Source organism: Culicoides brevitarsis, chromosome 1 (genome assembly GCF_036172545.1).
Source record: "Culicoides brevitarsis isolate CSIRO-B50_1 chromosome 1, AGI_CSIRO_Cbre_v1, whole genome shotgun sequence".
Taxonomy (NCBI): domain Eukaryota; kingdom Metazoa; phylum Arthropoda; class Insecta; order Diptera; family Ceratopogonidae; genus Culicoides; species Culicoides brevitarsis.
This window is the reverse complement of record NC_087085.1, coordinates 20,917,342-20,944,674: the sequence shown is the minus strand read 5'-3', so window position 1 is coordinate 20,944,674 and position 27,333 is coordinate 20,917,342. Positions and strand designations below refer to the sequence as shown.

At 29.0% G+C, this 27,333-nt stretch overlaps 1 protein-coding gene across 1 annotated transcript; it reads right to left on the bottom strand.

Moving 5' to 3' along the window:
* Positions 1-308: 308 nt before the first annotated feature.
* On the bottom strand, positions 309-27,333 carry LOC134836987 (uncharacterized). Its single transcript, XM_063852292.1, has 8 exons — positions 27,204-27,333; positions 8,263-8,868; positions 4,195-4,321; positions 3,014-3,128; positions 2,614-2,690; positions 1,654-2,035; positions 840-1,590; positions 309-779 (listed from the first exon to the last, which is right to left on the bottom strand). The coding sequence occupies exons 2-8, from the start codon at positions 8,707-8,709 to the stop codon at positions 690-692; spliced, it is 1,989 nt and encodes a 662-aa protein (XP_063708362.1). The 5' UTR covers positions 8,710-8,868; positions 27,204-27,333; the 3' UTR covers positions 309-689.

The following is a 27,333-nucleotide window of genomic DNA, read 5'->3' as shown; positions in this document are numbered from 1 at the left end:
CGATTTTGGAAATTTTCTTAAAATAATTAGCCATTTATAGAGATACATACCTTTAATTATATTTGTTAAATAATTAATTTTGGCGATTATTCGAGGTTGGTTGTGGCTTTTTTTATTTTAAAAAAAATTCCCAAAAATTCAAAAAATTTACAGCGCATTATTATCGCACAAAAAATTACCTTTTTTTATTTTTTTAGAGAGTTAGAGAAATATTTTGGCTCAAATAATTTATTTTTTGCAGTATTTTTTTTTCATTATTATTTTTATTCGTAATTAAATAAAATTATATTTATTGCAAATTTGTTTTATAATATGGTACATGTTGTCATTTTTGGATAATGTAACGTTAAAGCTAATTATTCAAAAATGCTTTTAGATATCACATTGTTTTCACTAAGATTAAATCTTTGTTTAATTTTTCCTTTTTTTGTTATATTTGATGAGATGGAGAACAAATCTTATGCTGAGTTATTCCATCTCAGGCATATTATTTGAAATTCTATTATTTTATTAGGAGATTTTTTTTTTGTTTTTCGGTTGGTATGAAGAACAGCTATTGAGAAAAAATGACGACTTTTTGGAAAAATAGTTGTTTGAGTGTATTTACAAAGACAAGATGGAAAAATAAAGTAAGAAGAGTAGAGATATAGTAGCCACTTTTGAGCCATTTTGTTCATATACCGAATGAACTACTGATCCGCTTCGTTGAGAATGTCCGTCAGTAATCTGTTGAGACTGTCTAGTCCACGTAAAAATCCACTATCCGGTCCGTGATGAATCTAAAAAAATATTTATTAATTAAAATTATTTTTTTTGTGGAAAAATTAAAAAATTCTTACTTTTTTATTCGTTGTTCCAAAGGAAACGCCTCCGTTTTGCACGACGAACGTTGTGTGAGCGAAATCGATCATCCGGATGTCGACCAAGCCGTTATTGGGTCGCCTGTTGTACGACGACCTCCTGCTGGCATTGTTCGACTGATGCGTTGTCGAGGCTTTCTTCGTTGTCGATGTTGGCGTTGTCGTAATACTGGGCTCCAATTCCTCGTCCACGTTATCCTCCTCCGTGGTATTGTCTGTCGTGGGCAGCGGATCACGGATATCCAGATGCTCGTGATTCCGTTTGTTAATTTTGGCGGCTTTTTGCAAGTTGCGCTCAAATTCGATCGTGCTTTCGGCAACATTCTGCCCGGAATACGAATATTCCTCGCTGCTTGTGCTGCTGTAGTTCAGCCAGGAGTCCATCGAGTGCGGACTCGAGTTCTCGGGGTGCAGCGTCGACATTGTCGACGAGACGAGAGGTTCGGGCTCGAGGAAGACCGTGTCCTCGGAAATGGGAATGAAGGGGGTTTTGGCAGCGCCACGAGCGGCCGCTTCCGCGAAACCACGCTGGTGCGAGGAAACGGAGGTGGTTGCATTGCATGCGTCGTCGTCATGCTCGTCATCGTCGTGCGCGGAAAAATTGTAGTCGGCCGAGTTGTTGGAGACGTCGGCGTCGTAGCAGCTTGGGCCGCAGCACGAGTCATCGACGATAGGAACGTTCGGGAGACGTTCACTCTCGTCATCGCCTTCGTAGACAATCAGCAGTGAACTAAAAAAATACAAAAAATTAAATTTTCTGCAAAAATCGTTGAAAAAGCCTCAAAAAACTCACCATGAATAAAATCTGTAACTCGATTGCCTCTCGATTACGCGCTTCATGGACTCCAGTTTATCGAGCACGAGTTTGATAATTTTCGTCCGGAGCCCGTAGCCATTGTGGAAGAAATTGTGTAAAGCACCTTTGAATCCCTCTTCGTTGAGTTCGCGTCCCCAGTATTTATCGCGACGCAAAAAGTGATCGGCATCCGCTTGGAACACTTGCATGCCGCATAGCCTGACGCCCAACGAAGCTGACGTACTGGCGAGACATTTTGCCATTTGCTTGGTACGCTTTTCCGCCGACGCGTCATCACCGTGCTGCCGTGTGCCCATTTTGAGATCCAGGATGCACGGATGACGGAATTGCGACGTGATATTTTCCAACATGAGGAAATCTAAAAAGAAGAAAAAAATAAAAAAAAAATTAAGCAAAAATTTTTAAACGCAAAAAATCACACAATAAAGAAATATTTGACTAATGAATGCATGAACAAAAAAAAGTGATTTTTTCAATTTTTTATTATTTTTTTCGAGTTAAAATTTTTCTGCAATGCGTCTTCACTCCAAAAAGTCCAGGAAATCCATTGCCATTGGAATTTCTTTGTATTTTAGTCGTGCAAGAAATTCTTCCACCAGTTGTTAAGACATCTCATCTCGCCCGACGCGACAGAAAAAAAGGAGGAAAATATTCATTCACAAAGCAAAATGTGATTTTGTGCCAGAAAAAGATGAAAAAAACAACACAGAGTAAGAAATAATAAATAAAAAAGAAATAATAATAGCCGAGAAAAGACAACAACACAAAAGCCGATGATTAATTTTTTCCTGACCTTGTTCAATGTTTCACAAAAAAAAATGAAACGAACAAAAAAGCCAAGAAATCAATGAAAAAATGGGGAAAAAAGTATGAAAGCCACATGCAAATGGTGAACACAGAACAAATCCAGCGATGCGAATATTTCCCGATACTAACATTGTTTATTGGAGTTGTCTAAATGTGAAATACTATTTAATACTTCGGTTGCATTTCCGTTTTTATGTACTTTCATCCTGCAAAAAATTAAAGAAAAGTTTCTGATTAGTACAATTTTTGTCAGAAAATAATAAAAATTTATGTTCGAAGATTTTGCGATACTTTTCCCTGAAGTAATTTGTCACAATTTTTTTAAACTGTCATTAGTGGCACTCAAATTTCACCGATTTTATTTGTTTTTTCAATAATAAAAAAAACACTTGAACACTTTTTATTTATAGATTTTTTTTATTGGTCACCGATTTTATTTTAAAAAAATTATTTGGCATAAAAATACTTTAATTTTGAATTTATTTTATTTTTTTTAATTAAAAATTTTAATTTAAAATAAAATACTTACATCAAGACTTCATCGCGTTTCCTTTTGGAGCCGCCTGCTTTTCGGTAACTTTCGTCACGGAAGTTTGGCGAGTAACGCTTGTCCAGTTTTGATTGTGTTGATGCCTGCATTACTCCTGTAAAGAAAAAAAACAAAAAAAAATTATTAAATATTTAAAGAAATAGCGAGTAAGATAATTAAACAAGTAAACACGAGATCCATGCGCTAGAGCGCAAATATTTGACAAACGTGAATGTTTGTCTAGAGAAGATAAAGTTCGGTCTTATATCACAATAAAATGGGAGATTAACGTTTATGGCTTAGTAAATAACAAATAAATCCCTGTGAAATTAGACGGAGAGCGATGCGACGCTGAGGAATTAAATTATATTTAATTATCTTTTTTTATAGACCGCAGAAAAATAAATTTGAGAGACAGAAAAAATCCGTTTGAAAGAGTTACGTGACAAATTTTAAAGTTCTTCTTTGTAAATTTAAATTTTTAATTGAAAGAGATTGTGAAAAAAATTAAAAATTTTAATTTTCAAAAATTAAAAGAATTTCAAAACTTCACTTAAGAAACGTCTGTCAATTCAAAAAATGACCGTTAATTTAATTTTTTTTTTCTTAACTAAATTTTTCATTATTTTTTTTTAAATTTATTTCAAAATTTCATTTTTTTTATTTTTAAATTTAATTTTTTTTATTAACCAGGGCTTGATTTTAATTAAAAATTTTTTAAATCAGGGCAACCAGGGCTTGAAAAAAAAAAACAATGTAATTAATCATAAAAAAAATTGACATTTTGATCAAAATATTTCAAATTTTTTCATTTTTTTTGCTCCCCATTTTTATCAAAAAACTATTTAGGTTCATTTAGAGCGGCCTTATAAGCTGAAGTGTTTTATGCCTTTAAAATTTAAATTCTATTTAGGTATCTAAAAAAAATAAATTATATTAAGCTTTTGTAATTAATAAAAAATTTAATTTAATAAAAAATTAAAGTTTGTTTAATTTTTTAAATAAATAATTAAAAGAAATTATTTAAAAAAATTTAAAAATTTTTTAATTTAAGAAAAATAAAATTTGTAAATTTCTGTCAATTCAAAAAATGACCGTTAAAATTTAAGTTTCCTCAAATTGCATCAAAAATTTAACAAATCACGATAAAAACTTCTAGAATTTCGTGAAACGTGACTTACCTCTATATTTGGGTACAAATTGTTGAATATCACTTGGAATGTTCTGATAAAACTCAAGTTCGCGAATATTGAGTGGCTTTATCACTGTACTTTGGTTGAGCACTAGCAATCTCGTGTGGCCTCCAACCTGCAAGACAAAAAAAAAAGAACAAAAAAGACATAAATTTCAGTCCTACCCCAACAAATTTAAAAATTTCTCTTAGCAACATTTTTTGCACGATTTTTCACGAACTCGAACATGTGTCAACGCTACCCAGAAATTTCTTAGCCTAAAAATAATCTGATAAGATGTGATGACAAAAAAAAACACACACACCCATTTTAAAGTCATATGTTACTCGAAAAATAACGTAGTAGCAGAGCAATCAAGAGCTCGACGACCTTCTGCCTTCATTTACGATATAATTTATTAAACTTGTGTTTGTTTGTTTGCACGTCGCATACAAACACATGAAAAATATAAAAAAATCGTAAAATCATATGTTTCTCTGCACTTTTTCTGTGTCATGTGTGACATGCTTTGAATTGAAACAGCTGATATAACGAGTCATTCGTCGTTGCTTGTGATTTGTTACAGCCACTTACAAGTCGATAGACGACAAAAAATTAATTGAAATTGATCGAATCGACCTATTTTTTCGTGTATGCGAGTTGCAAGATTTTTTTTTATTATCTTAGATGACATGTCAAACAAGTCAACGACTAGAGGAATTTCCCCTGTGTGATAATGTGGGTGATAAATATTTATAAATAATTCGCGTGTGCAAGAAATAATGACAAAGGAAGTGAAATAAAGTGAAATGTTTATTACATTATGACAACATGGGAGCACGACTTATGTGAGAAAATGCGCGATAAGGCGCCATGCTATTTGTTTTGTGGCCACTTGTGATGAACGTATGACCAAAATTAGGACAGTTTTGACAGTGACTCGCTGCTTTTCTTATCATCAAAACAGTTGGGCGTCTTTTGACAAACAAAAATTAAGAAAAAAATGTCTCTTTATCTCGTTTAGGGAAGTTTGAGAAAAAAAATAAATTTTACGACATTTTATTTTTTGTTTAAGTGTTTTTTTTTAATTTTTAAGAAATTTTTAAAAATATTGTAAATTAAATTTAGAAGAATTCTAAATATACTGAAAATTTCTTAATTTAATTTTTTTTAATTTAAGGACATTTTAATCTTAATTTTAGATTTTATAATTAATTTATAAAATATTAAAAAAAAATACAGAAATAATTTTAGAAAAATTCTAAAAATTAAAATAAGAAATTTAAAAAAAAATAAGAAATTTTTTAAGAAAATAAGAAAAATAAAATTTCAAGGTAACTTATAAAAAATTAATAAAACTCTAAAAAAAAATTTAAAAATTATTTTAAATATTTAAAGATTAAATTAAAATTAATAATTTGTTAAAATTAATTAAATTATTTTTTTTTAATATTTAATTATTTTAAAATAATTTTTTAAATTTTATTTATAAAGAATTTCAAGCTTAAAATTTTAATGTCGACCTTATGTCGTTCGAGAATTTTCCATACAATTTTTTTTTACTTGCGAGCAAAACGAAGTTTCCAGATATATTTTTGTTTAAAGCAAATATTTGCTAACATCGTTATCGTTCGCAATAGTTTTGGGTAGGTAGTAAAATAAAAAAATATTTGTGACGTCTTTCGCTTATGATAAAAACACAAGAATTAAAATTCCTCAGTGCTTTTGGACACTCAATGTCATTTCCTTGTTTATGTTGTCTTTCAACTAATTTTAATAAAATACATTTTATTATTTATTTTTTAGCAAAATCACATGTCGTCACTTGTTTTCGCATACGTGTTTTTGTCACAAAATATCTGCGAGCCGCGCCGCCACAGCTCGTCACCACAAGTGTTTTTTTTTGCGAACGGCGTCATTTCAATAAACAAACAAACTTGCGCCAAAAACATCGTTCGTCACAATTTTATTATTTTTTCTTTAATTACGTAAAAAAAATCCTTCCCAAAATAACTTTCAAGGAAGAGTCCTTCGGAAAAAGGAAATTATAACTCACTGGTTGGTTCCTTTTTTTTTTGCTTAATTAGAGTTGAACATGTAAAAGGAAAAAAAAATTCTGGACAACCTTGAACCGAGTGCCGCACGAACGTAATTTTTTTCCACGAAAAAGGCGATTCCCGCATTTAGTTTGCGACTACGTCCATCGGATATTAAAATAGAATTTTGTTGCTAAAAATATCCGAAAAATAACAACGAAAAAAATGCCGAAAAATGTTGTTTACGTTTTTTTTTGCTGTGCAGACACCAATTATTGAAATGTTGCGAATAAAGGTCAAGAATTAATGTTTATGATTTAGACAAAAATAAAAAAAAAATTATCGGTAAGTAACATTTTCTTTGTTCCTTTTTTTAGAATTCTTGAATTAGGTCGAACAAAATTTTATGGAATTTTTTTTAATTTTTTTTTATGGAAATTGTTTTGGAATTTTTTCGTGGCGACGACTTGATCATTTGGATGCCTGCCAAAATTCATCATCATCATCAATTTCTTGCTCATCGGGATGCCTGTTTTTTGTCTTTGCCTTCCCGATTTTTTAATTAATTCATGTTTGCTAAATCAAAAAGCAATTTTTAATGGAATTCGATCGAGTTCTTAGCATATCGAGTTGGTGTGACAAAGCGTGTCATGTGACTGTTTGACGTGAAAGTCGACATTTTTTGTAGTAATTGGACTAAATATGATAAATAGGCGTCTCATGACAAATCGTTCACTCGTTGCATGACCGCGGCATGGTTTGTTTTTGACTTTAATTGTGTCTCCAAAGGGTTTATTTTACGTCGTAAGTTGAATATTTAAATAAATAAACAGAATTTTTTGTTTATCTGTCATTTTGTTTTGTTTTCTTTTTAATAAAAAGATTGATGAACTTTTAATTTTCGGTCCCTGGATGAAATTTAATAGTTTGTTAATCAAAATTAAGTTGAAGATCACGAGGGGAACACTCGGCTTTGATAAAAATAAATTGAAATAAGGTGAAGAACGATGGAGGCACGTAAGACACACGTTTTTGACACGAATATTTTTCAGGAAACTGATTAAATTTGTTATCTTTCTAGGTCATCGCGCAATTTTCGGTACAAAAGTACTTCTGGAGAGCTGATTTCCGGGTGTTGTGACGTCAAGGAGGGACGAAATAATGGAAGGTCGTGAAGTTATTGGTCATTAAGTCATCAAAAAATTTCGTGAAGGGCACTTTTTTTGAGAAATCTTGAACTTTAATGATGGAAAATTAACTAATTTGAGGTAATAAACACTTTTTGACATTCAAGAGAGGTCACAATTTGACAAAAATTAATTTGGTGAATTTATTTAATAGTCACGCATTGTCAGTAATTTTTGCTAAAGTCTTTATTTAAAAAAAAAATTGATCCAAAAAAAAAACTTTAATTAAAATTGTTCAAGAATTTCTGAAATTCTATCCATGAAATTATGTTTTTACTTTAAAAAAAAAAAATTTAATGAAAAAAAATTCTTCAAGTGTTTAAATATCATAAGAAAAATAAAATAAATAAATAAATTTTTAAGTCATTTTTATCATAATAATATTTTTTTAAAATTGAATTTCAAAAAATATTTAAATAAAGTTAAAATTACAATTTAAATCAAAATATTTAAATTAAATTAAAAAAAATAAATAAAATAAAAATTGAAACTTCATTTTAAAAAACGTGATGAAAAATCACGAAAAAAATTATCATAAAATTTTTTTTTTTTCATAAAAAATCCAAACAACTTGACTAATCGTAAAAATAAAATGATGAATTTTCTTCATTTTTCAAGACAAAGAAGTCCATAAATTAGAATTTCTATCTTTTTTTTATCAGTCTCACGCGATCTCTCCCCTCTTTGTCATTATTTCAAAACAATAAATTCCAACATTGCTTTCTAGACAAAGACCATCTGTCGCTCCATCGACACTAATTGGTCTCAATTATCGTCTTTGTTCGACTTTTTCCAGCAAATTACTTGCGACTAAGAGAATTTCAAGGCAAAAAAAGAACACACAAAATACTCACCTGATTCGATAACGGATACAATGCAATTTCATCCTCGTCACTTTCGTCCAACGATAAACTCTTGATTTTGTTATTGGAAGATGACACCAAGTTATTTCGCCCGGAATTTGTTGTACACGCAATTGGAGCACTGTTGTTCCGTTTGTGACTCAAATTTAGCAGTTCGTCGCTGCTGCTGTTGCTGATGATATTGAGAGTCGTTGTTGGTGTTGTTGTTGCTTCTGATGCATTGTTGAGGGACTTTGTTGGAGTTGGTTTGTCGCCGGACTCGCCGGTTGCTGAATGCTGCTTTTGTGCATGGTGTTGCTGTACGATGCGACTAATTGTTGTGGCATTCTTGAACTGCGACGATATGTGCTGCACATTATTGGCAATAACATTTGACACATTTTGGCATTGAAGTTGAACAGAATCTCCCATGCCACCATCCACCAAAAAATATACCATTCCCTTGTGCTAAACAGTTTTTTGCTTTGATTTCCACTTTGACGGAATTTATTTTTAAAGTTTTTTATTTTATCTTTATAAATTTATTTTTTTAAATATTTTTTTAATTCACTTTTTTCACACTTTTCTTGATGATTTTTTCTTTAACTTTTTATTTATCTGCAAAATTTAAATAAAAAAAATATTTTATTAGAAATTTAATTTTCTATAAAAAAATTTCAAGAACGTTCAAATTGTTCAAAAGTCAGAAAACGACTGACTCGAGCTCCGCTTTGTTGCTCGTTAATAACAGAATTTTTCGCTCACACTCTCTCTCGCTGTTTCATTCACACACTGTCGCTAGATAAGATGATTCATGTCGTCGTCGTTTATTGTTATGGAATCACCACGAAATTAATTAAAGCAAAAAAAAAAAATGTTTGATGTCATAAATGCGCTCTCTCACTCTCTTTCTCTATTGTTTCCTTATCAGCGTGCCGTTGAAATAAAAAAGCCTTCTTTGACAAATATAAACAAAAGTTGCATCATTCAAAATAATCTTTTTTTTTTTTTTGAAAAATCATCGTAGCCATATGTCACTCACTTCCACATGACAATGACTTGGTTTACACTAGTTTTCGGTGTGACAAGAGCCGAATCATGATTTTTCGCCATGCAGAGGCGATTGATAAGATTGCAGACGCGCAGCTGTTTGTCTACGAGAGATGCAGCTAAAGGTGGACAAACTCATTCGACAATTTATTGTTGTTTATGTTATCAGTGCACACTTATGATAGTGACCCATAATGCGACAAGTGGCGCGATTTTTTGCGTTTTTTTAATTTTTAAGAATTTCAATATTTTTTTAGAAGTTTTTTTTAATCAATTATTTTTTTTTTAAATTAATAAAATATTTTTTTTATAAATATTTAAAATATTTTTAAAACAATATTTTTTTTTAATGAAAATAAGATTTTTAAGAATATTTTACACCTATTAAAATTTTTAACTTTACAAATTATAGGAAAATGTCAAATATAAAAATTTTTCAGAAATTCTTAATCAAGTTCAACAGATTTATAAAATTTTGAATATTTTAGGCAAAAAAAAAACTTTTTTTTTAAATAAAAATATTTTCAATAAAATTTTTTTTTAAATAAATTATTTTTAATAATTTTTTTATTTTTTAAATAAAATTTTCAATTTTTTTTTTAATAAAATGTTTAATTTAAAAATGTTTCAAAAATGTCAATTTTTGTAATTTTTTTTCATTGAAATCAAAAAAAAAAAATAATTTATTTAAAAACTTATTTTATTTTTAGATTTTAACTTATTTTTTAAATAAAATTTTTTTTTTTGAATTCAATGAAAAATCACAAAAATAGACATTTTTGAAACATTTCACCTTTTGTCAAATCATTTTTCAGACTGATTGTTGACATCTTTTTAACACTGTCTGCTCTTGATTCGCAATAAACAACGCAAAAGTCTTTTTTTTTCTTCAAAATATTTACTTAAGCGATCGACTTCACCTCATTTATATCGCACTCTTTTCAATCTCATCGTAAAAATATCAACAGATTTTCATTTATTTATTCAAATTATCCGTAAATTTGTCTAGAAAGCATAAAATTGCATTTTTTCTTCATCGACGTTCCACTTTAAAAATGTTTATTTTTGATCCACAAAAAAAATCTTATTTGCTTTTAGCTTAGAAGAAGAAAACACACCAAGACTTTATTTTATCGTGCAATGACTTTATTTCTTCGCATCTCTCGAAATTCGCCATATTTGTCATGCCAGCCACTCGCAGAAAGTTATTTTTAGTCGCAGTGCATTCTAAAAATTGAATCTTTCTGTGCGGCGTCGGTGCATCCGCAAAAAGCACAAAAATTTTAATTAATCGCACGGAGATTTATGAGTCACCATGCCTGGTAATTAATTGAAAATGCGCCATTTGTTGCGGAAATCAATCATTTTTTCAAAGTCGATTTTGACTTTGAACTTACAAAAAACGCAACACTTTCGGAAAAATTGACAAAAATGGAAATTCATTCATTAGAAAATTGTTCGAGAGGGTCGAATGACGCAACATTTGTTGGAGAAAAAACTTTTTTTTGGCAACTGGACAAAAATTCCAACCACGAGAGAGCAAAAAAAAACTTTTAATGAAATTTCAGTCATGTGTCGAGTAACGCGCGATAAATCTTCGCATGGAACAAGTCGCGTGGACATCATAAACGCGACATTTGGATGATGAATGTTCGCAACGCCACTCACTCACACAAGAAGAAGGTTCAAGGCTGACGCGACTTTGTGCTTTTCTTTCGCAACTTTTGCACAAAAAAACGGCGAATTTTAATCCCATTGCAATAAAATGTTTTAGAAACCGATGCCGGCCAACAAATTTCTTGGCAAAAAACCTAATTTTACAGAATAAATTTAATTATTTTACGGTTAATTACGGCGAGAAAAAGATTCATAGACCGAGACCTCGACGAAATTTTCGTCGTTTTGCAGCGTCAGGACTGTCAAGTGATGCAAAGAAATGTGACTAAACTTCCGATTTCTTTCCTGAAACGATGTTTAATTGGATTGAGTGACGTCGTTGTTGTTGTTTTGAATGGATTAAGCGTTCCCTAAATAAATAACATTTCGAACATTTATTCATTTTGTCGGTTTGTACGTAACCTAGCTCTCGTTTAAAAATAGCACAATATTATGCAATTCGGTCAAATTCAAACATAAAATGCGAATTTAGACAGGTTTGTGTGTGAAAATGTCTTAGAAATGCCGAAAAAAGGCGATTTTTCTGATATTTTACATTTTAAATTGAAATAATATCGAAAAATGCTTTAGTTTTCATATAAAATTAAATTAAAATAATTTTATTTATTTTTAAATTTAATAAAAAAATTAATTTTGATTTAATTAAAATAAATTAATTTAAAATTTTTAATTTAATATATTTTTTTAATAATTAAAAAAATAATTTTTTATTGAAAAAACTAAAATTGAAATTTTTAAATTTAAATTTAATTTCAAACAATTATTTTTATTTTTTTCATTATATTTTTAAAAATTAAAAAAAAATAATTGAATTGAAAAAATGAACAAATTTTAATAGATTTTTTTTTATCAAATATAAAATTTCTAATTTTTTTTTATTTATTTAATTTTTTTTTCAATTTATTAAATTTAAATTTTCAATTTTTTTTAAATTAAAAAAAATTAAAATAACTACAAATCCTTATTTGGTCAGGTTTAAAAAGATATTTACAAATCAATAAAAAAAAATTAAAAAAAAATAACCAGACGTCTCCACCTAAAATTCCTCAATATCTGTCAATCTTCAAAAAATCACCGGAAATAGAAATTCTCGTACAATTTTTTTCACGGCAACATTCATCTTTTCTGCCACCCAAAAATATCACAAACCACATGTTCAATTTTAACATCTTGTCGTGCTTGAAAAATTTTGCCGTGCGAGTCTCTCATTAAATTCACAAAAATGTATATAAATGTCAGGAGACTTCTAACGACCAAAGAAAAAAAAATGAAATAAAAACAAATTCAAGAAAACCCATGATGATGTGAATCATCTGGGATTAGCGACAAAAAATAATAATAATATTGAGTAATATGGAAATGTTTGTCGTTCGCCATAAGCGCACAAAATGTCGACATAATAAAATATGAATGGATTTACGTAAAAGGAATTTGCTGCCTTTGATAGTTCTTACGGAGTGTGTTATGCAACGAAAATCTAGAACAAAATTTATTTTATGAATGGAGACGAAAAAATAATTGATTTTGTCACTTTTTTCGTGGAATTAGCATAAAAAATTCATAAATCAAGGGGAGTTTTACGAAGAAAATTGTCTGTGTTTGTGAATTTTTGCTCGATATTTGTACAGAAAAGTTGATTATTGTCAGCTGTCATACACTTGTTGGCGGGTAACGGCCCTTTGAAGGTTGAAATATCAATTGAGTATACATTGAATGACCTTTTTTCGTTTAAGTTTATTACTTCTTCCTAAACTTCCTGTATTTTTTTCAATTTAATTCCTCGAAACTTACAGATTTTTTAAGTTTTCCCGTTAAAAATCGTTTCTTGCTCAATAGTTTTTTCTTTTTTTTTTATTTTAAAAAATTTATTTTCAATCGTAATTATTCGAATTCTTACGAAAATTTACAATTTCACAAGAAAAAAACGAAGCACAAACAAATAAAAACGACCGCACGACAGAACTTGGCAAAAAATCGTTCTCTTACTATCACGTATAGTACAAAACTGACTGAATCCGTCGAACTTGCTCTTGCCATCTCTTCATTTTTATTTTGTATTTCGTATGCGTGCACGACCACATATGAGTGCGCAGAGTGATTCATACGCAGTTCTCGGTAATTTTTGAAATTTCACCTCAGGAACATTTACTTGGAAATCCCCAAGAACAAAAAAAAAACAACTTTGTTGTTGCTTTAATCAGCAAAACTGAGAGCGAGACAAAAATTTGTGAGTGGAAATTTATAATTTATTAAAAAAATTAAAAATAAAAAAAAAAAATCGCAAGCAAAATTATTTAAATTTGCGACGGAATCGCAGTAAGGCGAAATTTTATTTACACCTATTTTTAGACGAAAAAAAAAATTATTTATAAAAAAAAATATTTAATCAAAAACTGCTTGCATTCTCAGTATAAAAATATGAGTTGTGGTCATTAATAATAAAATAAATAAACAAATAGAGTCGATATACAAATTGACACGTGAATCGACGGAATTTGCATTTATAAATATTTTATTATTTATTTGTAAAATTCATAAAAAAAACTTACAATGCAGAATTTTTCAGTCGAAAAGTAGTCTGACATGCCTCGTGTAAACATCAAGAAATTTATGTACGCTCAAGGTCATGTTCATGCTCGCTCGCGATAGATAAGCACGCATATATAAATGGGGTGTTAATAAAAAATTTACAGCTGATGATTTAATAAAATTATATTTTTTTTTCACACAAATAAGGGGAATTTTTGTTACATTCCGTTGTCGTTGCGTATCGTCGACGCGTCTTTGGTTTGTTTATAAATAAAAGTAGATTTTTTTTATTACTATTATTATTATAACACATGTTTTAAATTGTCAAGTCAGCTGTGAAACCTTGTAACGTAATTAACTAGATTTTTTTATTCATTAATTATTTAAATGAAGTTAAAATAGCGGATTTGTGAATTTTTATTCGTCATATTGAAGCGAAATGAGCGTTTAATATTATTGAATAATGTTTTTTCGTAGAGGAAGTAGATGTTTATTTTATTTTAATGTTTATTTAGAATAGATTGTTCAATAAATTTATGATTTATTTGCACTTTACTTCAGGAAAGAGGAAGGATTATCAATATTTTTAGATAAGATATTTTATAACATTAAAAATCGATATTTTTCAATTGAAAATTATCACAAGATATTTTTTTTTAAATTAATTTTTAAACAATATTTATTTTATTATTTTTTTTTATATAATTTTTTAATGTTTTTAATAAAAAATTAATTAATAATTTTTTTTAATAAGGCCGCTCGAAATTTTTTTCGAACTTTTTGTCCCAAGAACTTTTTTTCAAAATGGGGGGGGCAAAAAAATAAAAAAAAATGACAAATTTGAAATTTCAAACAATTTTAGTAATATTTATTTTAGTTGAATTTTTAACTTCAATTTTTGAAAAAAAATATCAAAGAATTTCATTAAAAATTTAACTAAAAAAATTTCATAAAAATAACTTCAAAAAATGATAATTTTTTTCGAGAAGAAAACTCATAACTTTTTTTTCAATTAATTTTCAAATAATTTAATTTTATTTTAAAACTTCTTGAAAAATTATAAAAAATAGTATAAAAAAATTATTTTTTAAGTTAAAAGTTATTGAAATATTAAAATAATTTATTATTTGAATAAATAAAAATTTAAATTAATTTTTACTGATTTTTTTTTAATTATTTAAAATTATTTTTATTTTTTTTTAACTTTTTCTGAATTGAAAAAATACAAAAATACTTCCGATTTAAGATTTTCCATAAAGTAGCAAGTAACAATTTTTTTACAAAGTAATAATTTATACAACAATTGCACAACCACAAAAAATGTTACCTAATAATTAACTTGTCACGCTTGATTGCAACTAAAACTTGTAATAATTCTCTCAGCTAAAAATATTGATTACCGTTCCGTTGAATATCGGAATTAATTCTGAACTACATGTGAGTAGCTGTCATGCCCTTTTATACATTCAACTTCTAAAACTGGTCATTGAATCACCATTCTCTGAGTCGAATTGTTGTTTTCGTGATAACAACTTCTTCTTAGTAGACGCTTTTTTTTTTGTTAGTTCAAGTGTTTCGATGTATGTCGAATGTGAAGAAGGGATCAGACACGCGCTCAAATCTTTTTACGACTTATTTTTCGGTCGTTATCAAAAAAAAGTAAAGGGATGTTAAAAGTTCTTAGAACATTAAAACTGGATTTCAAGTTCCAAAGTTCGTTTAAAAGTAGAATGTGTTTTTTCCCAACACCTGTTTTGCTAATTTGTTATCAAAATAATAAATTCTGAGAAATATTTGTTTGTTTTGATTAAAAATTATGCTAATTAAGTCTCATTTATTTTCGACTTGTATGCATGTCGCGGTTCGTGCGTAAAAGAAATTTTTTTCACACATTTTTTTTACTGTAAATATTTTTTTCTTTGTTAATTTTCGATCTTTTTTATTTAATTTATTTTAATTTTATTTTTTAAATAAAAAACCAGTCGCTTCCATTTGTTTCTTAGTAAGAACATTTTCTATGCGATTGAAAATTACTGAAAATTAAAATAAATAATTCAATTGCCACCTGACAGTTTCTCACTGCCCCAGCTCTTGTCGTAAAATGTCTGTAAAAATTTTCATGAATAAATAAATTTCCGATAAATTTGCTCGTGTACTCAATATCAAAAAAGGAAAATTTCCTTCCTTTGTCTCTGTGTCGGATGTTGTCGCTTCAAGTGATATGGCAACGCGGTAATTAATAATTACTTATACTCATGCATTGAATTAAATTAAAAAAATGTCTGGAGGACACTTGTGAGATAGAAGAAGTGACGCACTCACACGTGTCTTTTATCAGATTTTTTTCTCAAAGGATTTTGATGAGCATTGCAAAAAAAAAAGTAACGGCGCATGCTATTTTTCTCCCTTTTTTATTGTGTGTATTTTTTAATGCCCTTAACCTTCAACTTTTATTTCCTTCGTCGTTGTCTTTCACGAAACGAACATCTCTTATGTAATCACGTCTCTTTTTCTCTGTCGTTCGAGAAAAAAAAATACGAAAATGTGTCAAGATGAAATTAAGGATTTTTTTTTGTTTGATCTTTCTAGTGTGAAAATTCGTGCTTGTGTTAAATTAATCGTTCATAATCGGCAAATGCACGAACATGAAGAACGCACATATAAAGGACAAATTACAAGTTACAAGGACGAGCAAAAGTTCAATGTTGGTGTCGAAAATGTGCACGAAAGGATGGATTTTACTGTGGATTGGTAGTAGGTGAATTTTACTTTAAGAGGCATTAGATTTCGTTTTGTTTTAATTATTTCGACAATTTAAAATTAAAAATGAGGGAAAAAAGACTAAATGGACTTCTACACAGTAAGAAATCGTGGAAAATTGATATTTTTGGCTTTTCTGAAGCAATGGTAGGTTTACGGGCACATGTTTCTTGGCGAAAAATAATTTACTCGAGACAACAAACAATTCCAGTGAAAAAAAATTTTTTTGAAAAATTTTGATTTTCGACCAGAAATTCCAAAATTGCTTGAAAATCGCCAAAAATCAAAGTTAAGGTGAAATTTTTTGAAAAAATTTTTTTTCACTAGAATTGTTCGTTGTCTCGAGTACATTATTTTTCGTCAAGAAACATATGCCTGCAAACCTACCATTGCTTCAGAAAAGCCAAAAATATCAATTTTCAGTGTTTTAGGCACTTTTAGCTTGGTTGGGTATGCCAAAAAATAGTACATCATTTTATGGAAAAAAAAATATGGCATGAGATTTTTTGATAGTTTTGAGTTAGTTAGACCTAAAGTACTCGAAAAAACCTAAAATTCAATAACTAAAATTTAAATCATTTTTTTAGGCACTTTTAGCTTGGTTGGGTATGCCAAAGAGGTACCAGAAAACAACCAAATACACTAAAAATGTCTAAAATCTCAAAAACTAATTCTAGAATTTTAAATTCAGGGTTTTTCGATTATTTTAGGCTTAGCTAATACAAAACCATCAAAAAATCTCAAGCCTTATTTTTTTCTCGATGAAATCGAATGACGTGCGATGAAAAGTGATTTTTAAGTTAATTTCCCTTGAACAAAATTCCAAAGATTCCACATATTTTCCATTGTCAGTAAAATTTCTCTATTTTCATTTCACCAAGCATTTTTTTCTGGATTAGTAACTACTAACTTGTCTAGCTATCATTTTAAATCCGAAATAATTGTTTTTCATTGCAACAATGTATCATGTTGTGTTTCATATCATATAGTACATTCTTATTATTGTTATTATAAATTGCCTGCATAACGATTTATATTTTGTTTATTTTAATATATCAGAGCAGCAAAAATCTGCATTCAGTGTCAAGGTCATGCTTGTGTAAAATTTTCTGCTGTTAGTAGACAAGCAGCCCAGTGGATGAAACAGTAACTCGGCAAATCTAAAAAGAACATGTCAAATTAATTTATCGTTTTATTACATTACATTACATTGTAAGGCTTGCTTTTGGTGTTTATTCGGTGATGATGACTGTGAATCACGATCAACAAAACAATAAAATTAAATATTTAGCAGAATTTCTCGTATGACGCCTACTGTTTCTCGGTAAGAGAGCTGTTCTAACTCAAGAGTGACGTAAATGCTGTTTATTATCAAATTAAAGTACTGTCGTTTAAAAAACGTTTATTTTTTTGTTTTTTTTATAAAAATATGATGTAAGGGATTTGAAAAAAAAACGTCGCTGCAAAACCTTGAAATGTACTTTTTTTTACACTTTCGTTGCAGTTATAAATTAGTCAGAAGTCTGATAATTAATATCATTAGCGAATTAAGCAAACAAATTACCAGTTATATCAGCACTCGGCGAGTCAAGTCTCAGATAAAGTCATCGTTCATAAATAAATAACGACGATAAAAATAATCTAGGAGATCATGCATCGTCTTTTTTTTTTGGGTGGCGTGTGGCAATATTTCTAGCTTAAAATGCAAAAATTAAGCGATTAAAGGATTTTCAAGTCTTAAAAACTGCAGTTACTAACCCGATTTTTCCGTATTTTCTCTTTACACGATCCGCGACGTGCGACACGAAATATGATGCAACGTAACGCAACCACAATTCGTCGAGTAATTGCATGACCAAGCCTCAAGTTTGCAGTTTAAACAATTGAAAAATCAATATTTGCGGTCTTTCTAGACTTAGAAGTGGAATGTCATGGCACTTAAATTAACAGCCCACTTATACAAACATCGAGGCACACAGCGACACACATTGCAAAAGTAATTTTCCATTCTCCTGTACATTTATTATCATCATGGCTCGGTGAATAAATATGATATGAGACCGAGAGAGAGAGAGATGAGGGATGCAATTCGTGGTTTGGTGGCAGTTGCTATGTGATAAACTTTCCAGCACTTTCCTCGATAATAATAATAATCATAAATTTAATTGATTTTCTCTCCTTTTTCATAGAAAAAAATAGTTTTCATCGTTGAAGGTGACACCAAGTACTTAAAATTTAATGACTTCGCGGTATGTTTTTAATTTAATTGCCGTTTCTAGTTACATCACGCTTTCGTTTATTTGTTTGGGGTGTGTCGTTCGTTCCTTTGTGAATTTAAACCCACACACGGGATTTTGTTTTCATTTTCAGAAGAGTCGCGGAGGAATTTTCGATTTCTGAAAAATTGTCACCCACACGTATTTATTTATCAGAAACAACTAATTATGGATTAGCAGTTCTTCTTATCAGTAATGGTGTGGTAAATTACCGTTTTTTATCTAATCAAATGCAAAACGATTCAATTTTTAACGGATATGACACTTTCTGATGAGGAATTATCATCATCGATTCGCGAGGCATTTGTATGGCTTTCGATTTAAGAGGGAAATAGTTGAAAGTGTTATGTTTTTTTTTTTTAAAGCGAAGATAAGTTAATTTTGTTGGTTGAGAACGGTAAATCCTCATTAGTGAGGTTCACAAAGCAATTTTAAGAGCTGATTTTTTTCTAAAATGTTGAAATTTATTTAAAAAATTAAAAAAAAAATTTCTTGAAAATTTATTTTCATATTTTTTGTTTAATTTTTAGTGATTTCTGATATTTTTTTAATTTATCCATTTAAAAAAAAATAATAAAAAAATCAATTGAAAAATAAATATTTTTTTTTCAAAAATATTAAAAAAAAAATGTTTATTTAAAATAAAAAAATTAAATTTCTTAACATTATTAAAAATAATTAATATTATTAAAAAAAGTATCTTTTATAAATTTTTAAACTATTTTTTTTACAAATTTTAAAAAATCATAAGAAAAAAAAATTTTAATTTAAAAAAAAATCATTTTGAAGAAAATAAATTTACAAATTTAAAAAAATTTAATTTTAAAAAAAAAATATTTTTTTTATTTTGAAATAAAAATTTGACTCCCAGGAAAAACGACGCAAAAAAAAATTGTCAAAATTTCTGGTAATGAAATTCGTAGAAAAAAATCAAAAAAGCAATTGAAAAAATTTTTTTGAGCTATTTTTTTTAAAAACTATTTCCATAAGTTTAAAATTTAAATTTAAATAACAAATTAAATCCAACATCTTATTAAAAAAGATCAAAATATTGAAATATTTTGTCTTAAAACTCAAAACTGAAACTTGTGAATTTCTTTGAAAAATTTATTCATTTTTAAAAAATATCACTAAATTTTGTCCCCAAATGCTTCTTTCAAGGACCAAACTCTAATTTTTTAGTGCAACGACGCCTTCCAGTCTCCTACTTTGAAAAACATTACTCTGCAAAGTCCTTCAAAGACTGGCAAAACAACGTCATTCATCATTGCCAATGTTGCAAAATATTCCCCACTGAACCCGGATTTGCACACAAAATCAATAGAACATGACCTTGACATTGCAATTTTGCTTATACTCCGTGTGTGTGTGCATGTTTTTGCGGTTATGTCATTCCCGTTTCATCAACTCGCTCATTTAGAACGATGAGAAGACGACTTTTTTTTGCTTCATCACAAAAATATAACAGCAGCAGCTATTAACATGTCATCTTGTCCGTCATCAACACTCGGGACGTTTCTAATTCGCGTCGTTTGTTAGAATGATCATCATTAATAAATTTTGCATGACAGCTTGCTAATTGTCTGTTCGGACAAGTTTTTTTTTCACCCAATTTTAATTTTAATATTTTGCGTTTTTTAAAAATTAAAACTGGATTTCACTCCAGACGGATCTTTTTCAAATCTCGTCATTCAAGTCAACTTGCAAATCGAGTTTTTTTCTTTTTTATTTCTTTGACTGCGCTTCATTGTATGGTAATTTGTGTGCGAAATGTGCATAAAATATGTGACATCGCGATACGTGACGTGATGATGATAGTTTGCGTCAAAGTGTTGTGTGAGTGCAAAAACAGCCGTTTTCTTTCGTTGTGTTTGTGGAAATTACAGCGAAAAAATGCAATTCGTCTGTGTGTGCGAGAGAAAAAAAATGTCGTAGTTGTCAATGGAATGCGAATATTTACACAGAAAAGCACACTCTAGACATGAAGTCGCCCTAAAGACCTTATTAAGCGAGTGCGAGAGAGACGCGAGATTCGTGTTTGCCGAAGTATTTTTTGCTACTGTGATAAGCTTATCAAGCAATTAAAAAATTATTGAATGTCGTTTTTTTTTCTGCTTGGAAGTGCGGAAGAAATCGGAAGAGGCAGTAAGTAGTGCAAGGAAGTTACAGCTCAAGTCCAGCTAATTTTAGAAGACATTGAAAAAAACTTCATTTATTGATTTTTATTGGAGCAATTTTAAAATTAATTATGATGTAACGACGTCATGTCGTAAAAAACATGCCTTCACCTAGTTTACATAAGTCTAAGTGGCATTTGATGTTAGCAGTGTGTGTGTGTGTAGAATACGAAAAGTAATGATTTGAAAGGCATTTCTTAGCATGAAATCGCATTTAAAAGAGATCAAATTGATTTTTTTGCGTGTCAAGATTACTTTTCAAGATATTACATTCGAGTGAAGGAATTTTTTATTGAGTTTTGCAATTTTTTATACATTTTTGCTAGAATTCAAGCTTTAATAGAAATTTTTTTAACTAAAAATTTTTAAGTTTTTATTTTAAAATAATTTTTAAAAAATTTAAAATAAATTTTGATATGATTTTATTACAAAATAAATAAAAAATTTTAAACGGTTAAATTTTGTCATTTTTTTTTTTTAGATAATTTGCATAAAATTTTTTAAAGATTTCTTTAATACTCCAAATTTTCAAGTAATTTTTAGAAAATATATTTTTCATTTATTTATGTATATTTAAAATTGTTTTTTAAAATATTTTAACTAATTTGTCAAAATTTTTAGTAAAAATCATAAAACTTTTTAAGACTTAAAATTTTTGATTAATTTTCACAAAATATTTTTTTTTCTTTTATGAAATTTAATTATAATTTTTTTTCTTAATAACGGCAAATATTTAAGCTGACATCTGTCAAAATTTTCCGATTTTTCAAAAACTTTTTTTTAAATTATTTGAATAAGAATTTTTAGTCAACATCATATAGTTTTTTTAAGACTTAAAATTTTCAATAAATTTTCAAAAAATAAATTTTGCATTTATAAAATTTAATTATAAAGTCAAAAATTTAAAGTGACTTGTTTTAAAAATTTAATTTTCTAATATTTTTTTTACGATTTACAAATATTTGATTTTAATTGAAAGTTTTTGCAGTAAAAAATTATCAAAATTAAAAAAAAAAAAATTTTATGCAATTTTTGAGTCCTAAGAAATTTTTCAACCAAATTTTTATGAGTTTTGTATTAAAAATTCCTCTTTTATCACTATCTTTCGCTCAAAAGGTCAATAAAAAATCATCCCTGAACCAATTTCTTAATATTTTCGACACACTTTCCATGCGCACAATAATTAATTCTAAAATAAATTTGTATATGAAACGCACCTCATAAATTCAAATGTTTTTAAGATCTACATATCCAAAGTCCAAAAATATCGCACAAACAAAGGAAAACACTCAAACTTATTGTCGTTAAATTTATTACGACGCTCCACATATTTTTGTATAAACGAAAGTACTTTGTTGCATTTCATTCAAAATTTCAGATAAAAACAAGTTGTGTTGACACAAAATATTTGTAAAGTCATAAATACCCGTCGTGACTCATTTCCGTGGGTTTATCCGAGTCCCGAAGACAATTAAACAAAAAAGAAATAACAAAATTTTCCATTAAAAGTGTAATGAACGTGAAAATTTTATTCAAGACGAAGATTGATGAGTTCGCCGAGAAAGACAACATCTTTAACAACAAAATAGGGAAATCCAGTCAAGTAAATCCAAAAATGAACAAAACAACATTGCGCATCAAAACAAAAAACAGTAAATAATCATTTTGTTACGTAAAATCGTTCAAAACGTATAAAAACAGAAAAATTGCGTATATTCGTCGTGACGTGTGTGGAAGTAAAATATTTTGCGTTTCCCTTATTTGAAATGAATATACGTATGGACATAAAAAGTGGGCTCGTCTCGTTTCTGCAACGTAAATCGCATTTTTACGTGTTTTTAATTTTTTTTTGAAAGACAATTTTAATCAGGTTGCGATAAAAAAAAGCTTTTCTTGATAAAAAAAGAAAATAAAGGAATTGAGTTCAGATTTTTTGCGCATCGCTCGTACTTCGCCTGACGAGAACAATTTAATTAATCAAAATTGATATCACGCAACGTCATTTTTATTATTTAGACTCTTTATTTCTGCAAGGAAAATAATAAAAAATGGATCGGTCTCTTCGTGGCATCATGGCATTTTCTAATAAATCAAATGTTCGGCGTAAATACTTGTCGAGAAGCAACAGAGAGAGAGAGGTTTTATGATTGAGTTTTATTGTTTATTTATATTTATTTGTAATTCAAAATGAGTAAATATTGAATTGTTGTGGAAGGAAAATTCGTTTAGCTGCAACGCAAATAGAGTCGGAGCAGGCACTGAGACAGATAATGATAATAAATTTAGAGTAAATATATGCAGTACCTTCACAGTAAAAGTAATAAAATCAACAAAGAGGTGATCGTGTGACGTGATGAGAAGTGAGACAGACGGAATGGAGTAATAAAGTTTGTTTGATGTCGAGCCTAGGATAGTAATGAGATTTTCTGACACGTGTCGAGGTTAAAAGGTGAGACAATTTTTCATGAAAATATTTCTTTAATGTGACATGTGCGATTTTTTATGCAAGTTTTGCTCTATTTTGAAGAAAAAGATGAATTTCTATTAAAATGTGCTCTGGGGTAAAAATTCAAAATGTTGCCTGGATTTAAAAAAAATTAAATGTGCATTAGGATAAAATTTCAAAATATGCACTGGGTTAAATTTTAAAAATTTTTATTAGGACAAAAGTTAAAAAATGTTATGAGGCGTAATTTAAAATGTACATTGGGGTTATAATTCAAAATATGTAATGGGCTAAAATTTTAAATTGTGCCTTGGGTTATTTCAAGTTATTTAAAATCAATATTATTTAAATAAAAATTCTTTAATTGAGTAAAATCCAAAACTAAGCTAAAATATTTAATTTTACTCAAGAAGTTTTCAACAAAATGTAAAAAAAATACAACTTTCCTTCAGAACTGTCAAAACCGGTCAAAAATTTAAAAATTATTTAATTTAAAAAAATGACATTTGTCAATTTTCACTAAATTTTAAGGCAAAATTTCTTTTTTTAACCTTTAGAAAAATTTCATTAAAAATAGAAATTAAAAGCGAAAAATTATAATAATTTCATTAAAAAATGACTCACACGCGGTTCTAAATAATAATCTTATCTTGTCGATTACTCAACGAATCACGTGCTTTTTTGCCCTAGATTACATTTATGTAATGCCGTTTAAAAAAAAAATAGATCAATGATAAGAAACATGAGAATTCCTCCATTGAAAAACCTCTTTCAACGCAAAAACCCATCAAAATAAAATGTCTCATTGTCTCGATTCACAATGAAATAATAATCAATAAACTTCCGTAGTGGCAAATAGTAAAATCCTTATCAACATCGCAGTAACTTGAACTAAAACCAGAAATGAGAACGTCGTCGCGTCTTGTACTTGAAAAGCTGTCTTTGTTTGCTTTGAGTTTGACCGATTTTACTTACTACGAAAAAAAAAATGCAAACAATCGATGTCGAAGATAAAAATGTAAAAAGTAGGTATCAGTTTGTGATTGTCGCGACTTTTACATGCAATTACTTTCAAAAGTAACAAAACACACGAAAGGGCCGAACACCGAAGGTTATCGCCAAAGTCAATTCCAACGAAAGTACGTTCAATGACTTTTCTGGAAAGAATGCGTGTCAATTAAATGTGATAATTTGATTCAGAAATAATGAGAACAACTTTCTTGTTAGGTGTACATATATAATAATAAATATTGAACGGCATTTCATTAGAATGCATCACAAGTATTTTTTTCTATTTTGATCCAAGACAACAATGAGAAAACTTGAACTTAGCACAGCTTCTTCTTCTCCCTTGACTGACGTCATCGAACAGAAACACATTTTCTTGGCGCTTGTTCGAGTTTTTTCTCTTATTCTCTCGTGTTCGATCGAATTTTACACGGTTTTTGTTCGATCTATAAATATGATTGGATATTCAATTGAATTTTATGAATGAAGCTGTAACAACAATGAAGATGTTGTGGGTTGCTAAGAAGGCAATGGAATTGTTGTGTCGTCACACAGAATAAGAAAGAAAATATTTTGTATTGAGAATTTTCTTTGACAATGAACTTTCAACTTGTACGAAAAAAAAATTTTTAACGGATGTTTTTTGAATTGACATTTTTGAAGGAAATTTGTTATTTTTTTTACGTTTCATTGAAAATTTCTTGAACAATATCAAAAATTTTGGAATATTTTGGATTTTACTTAAAAATTTTTCAAAAAAAACGCATTAAAATATAAAATTCAATTCAAAAAAATAAAAAAATATTTTAACGGAAATTTTCAAAATGACAGCTGTGTCGTTACATTATTTTTTTATATTTATTTTTTTTTAAATAAAATAATTTAAAATCCTTGAGTAAAAATATAAGCTGAATTAAATTCGTTAATTGCTTTAAAGATTTTTTTTCATTCAAAATCTTAAAAAACTTGCTAACTTGCTTTGAACTTGGTTCTAACGGAAATTTTTGAATTGACATTTCATGAAATTTGTGTCACTTCACGAAACTCCCGGTAAAACGCAATAAAAATCAACAATAGGCCACTTTAGTACCCAGACAGTCAATTTGCAACAAAAATATTTTTGTTATCGCTTCAATTTACATTTCAATTATAGCAAATTTGGCAAAATTATTTGAAATCCGATAAATAAAATCAATAAACAAAACAACTCAAAGCAAACGATAGCCTTGAACTTGAATATTGAACCACTTCTACCATCATAATCATCATCGTCGTAGCTCTGTGTGCTATTGTTGTACTGATGAACCAAGGATAAGTGCACCGAAAATGAATTATAAATTTTTTTTTGTTATGTTACGAAGCCAGAATGAATGCAATGACGTCCGTAGTTCATACAAGATTTTTTTTATATGAAATTTTTTTCGTTAATTCGGTTGATTGGACACGCTGTGAAATCTTGTCTGGGTCAGTAATGGGTTTCGTAATTCACGGGAGAAAGTTTTTTAAAAAGTAATTTAATAGTAAATAATTGTAAGTACTTTATTTGATTTTTTCATGGAAAATTTTGAGAAAATTCAATTTTCTGTCATAACAAAAGCCATAAAAATGTTTACAAAACAATTCAAAAGTAGCGATGATTGTCGAAAAAATGATCGATAAGATAGGAATCGATCGAACACTTGGCCTCTATCACGTTTAAAGTGCAATGAATGATAAATAATTGAATTACCGGAGATTAAGGGAGGTATAGATTACACCGGATTTGGACAACAATAAACTTATTTGGATGGAAATTACGAAAGATACGCATGCGCTGAGCCTCATTGTGTACGTTTTTGGGCAAAAATCAGGTAGATAAATAGCAGAAAAGTAAATCAATGAATGAGGGGCTTGGTCTTGCTACTCGAGAATGTCACAACATAAAACTGTTGTTTCAAGTGTTCGTTGTCCGATATATCCTGAGTTAAATGACCCTTCAACATGGCATAGCTTGGGTATGGATGACATCAACACCAACGGTCGAGCCCATTATTTGTTATCTATCTATCAGTAATTAATTGTCGAAAATTGACTGTCATCACCTATTTCTATTATCAGTTTCCTAGAATATTATTATGATTAAGATTTCTAGAAACTTCTTTTTGATTAGGGGAAGACAATGGTTCGATTTCAGATGTCGATGTTGAAAATTTTTTCTATTTTATTTCATTTTCAGTGGAAATTTTAATGTTTTAGCTCAAATTTGTGATTTTTTTCATTGACGGTGTGGCTCATTCACAAAAAAAATCACATTCATCATTGATTAAGTCAAGTCATTCACGGTTCTTATCCATTTTCCGACGATACCACAACGAAATTCCATCAAATGTCAACATACCATGCCCTAATGACGAACATCGTGAGCCATTAACACACAAAACAAGGCAGTCATATCACGTAGTTCGCATAAAAAAGTGTATTAAAGCAGCTCCTGCGATCGAAAGTTGTAATTTTTTTTTCCCATTCACCACTTCTCACACAATACTCGCGTTGTTTGTCATATTTTTGGATTTGTTTTGATACTTTTACGCACACACATACACGCAGCGACACTAACACACGTACACCATTATTTTCCATTGGTGCGAAATAACAGCAGTCGTCTAATCAGATGTTTGCGCCGAAATTAGGAGCGAATTGGCGTGCGTGTAGTGGTGAGAATGAATGATTGATCGTTTGTCCCGTACTCACCGACTGGTGATTCATATCGTTCTGTCGCACTCTCGACTCGAATTCTCATATACGACGTGTACGACGTGTAAAAAATTTGAATGAAAGAAAAAAATTTCTGTGAGATCCACTTATTTCATATATTTTTTTCCTTTCAATTATCTCGGTAGAAATTTCCAGAAATATTTTCTTTTAATTCTTCAACACTTCACAACACTCAAAAACACTTGAAATTTCAATAAACTATATTTTTTTGAACAATTTGAATTTCCTCTCACTCTCTGCCAATGGGCGAGATTTTTTATTTGATAATTTTCTTACATTTTCACCTAGATTTTTTCGGTAATTCTTGCAAATCACTTTTATCTCTTTTAATTCTTGGTATTTGCGGTGTTTTTAAAGCAATTTTTAATGTTTTTTCTATTGTTTTGAGAAAAAATCAACCGAGCTC

Bases quoted from the DNA above. Each gene is read 5' to 3' on its own strand.
- LOC134836987 (XM_063852292.1), bottom strand. From the start codon at position 8,709: ATGGTATATTTTTTGGTGGATGGTGGCATGGGAGATTCTGTTCAACTT. The intron at 2,036-2,613 runs GTTAGTATCGGG...TCTTCTTTTTAG, and splicing joins AGACAACTCCAATAAACAAT to ATTTCCTCATGTTGGAAAAT. The intron at 1,591-1,653 runs GTGAGTTTTTTG...GTATTTTTTTAG, and splicing joins AGTTACAGATTTTATTCATG to TTCACTGCTGATTGTCTACG.